The 690-nt window shown below is 32.8% G+C and overlaps 1 protein-coding gene across 1 annotated transcript; it reads left to right on the forward strand.

The window, feature by feature from the left end:
- Positions 1-6: 6 nt before the first annotated feature.
- LOC109222084 (3-ketoacyl-CoA synthase 6-like) lies at positions 7-400 on the forward strand (the record flags this gene model as incomplete). The annotated part of the gene is made up of 1 exon (XM_019386489.1): positions 7-400. A coding segment is annotated over exon 1 (394 nt), but the record flags the coding sequence as incomplete, so codon positions are not given.
- Positions 401-690: the final 290 nt, after the last annotated feature.

Genomic DNA, 690 nt, shown 5'->3' on the forward strand with positions numbered 1-690 from the left:
ATGAAAATGCTTGAACGCTCTGGGGTCAGTGAAGAAACCGCTCTACCACCAGCCCTCCATTATATTCCACCAACACCAACTATGGTTTTGGCTAGAGAAGAAGCTGAAATTGTTATTTTTTCCGTCATGGATTCGCTTTTGGAAAAAACGGGATTAAACCCTAAGGATATTGATATTCTTATTGTAAATTGTAGCCACTTTTCGCCAACTCCTTCCCTTTCAGCTATGGTGATTAATAAGTACAAACTCAGGAGTAATATAAAGAGTTTTAATTTATCTGTAATGGGATGCAGTGCAGGAGTCATATCCATTGATTTAGCTCGTGATCTTCTTCAACATTACCCTAATTCAAATGTTGTGGTCATTAGCACCGAGATTATCACCCCGAATAGCTATCTAGGTAAAGAGATTTCTTTTAAAGAATAAAAATTTATTACAAAATCATATTATTTTGAACATATTAAATTTGAATAAATGGACATGAAAGAATTATTGATGGAAAGGTTATATTTTTCCTATTGATTAAACGCATTATATGGGATATCATTGTATGTGACAGTTCTTCTGAACTGTGATATACTCCCTCCGTTCACTTTTACTTGTCCTCTATCTAAAAATATTTTATTTTACTTGTCCATTATCTAAAATCAAAGTAAAACTACAATTCTTTTCTTTTTACGTTACTTTTAC

The sequence above is a fragment of the Nicotiana attenuata genome, unplaced genomic scaffold (assembly GCF_001879085.1).
Source record: "Nicotiana attenuata strain UT unplaced genomic scaffold, NIATTr2, whole genome shotgun sequence".
Lineage (NCBI taxonomy): Eukaryota > Viridiplantae > Streptophyta > Magnoliopsida > Solanales > Solanaceae > Nicotiana > Nicotiana attenuata.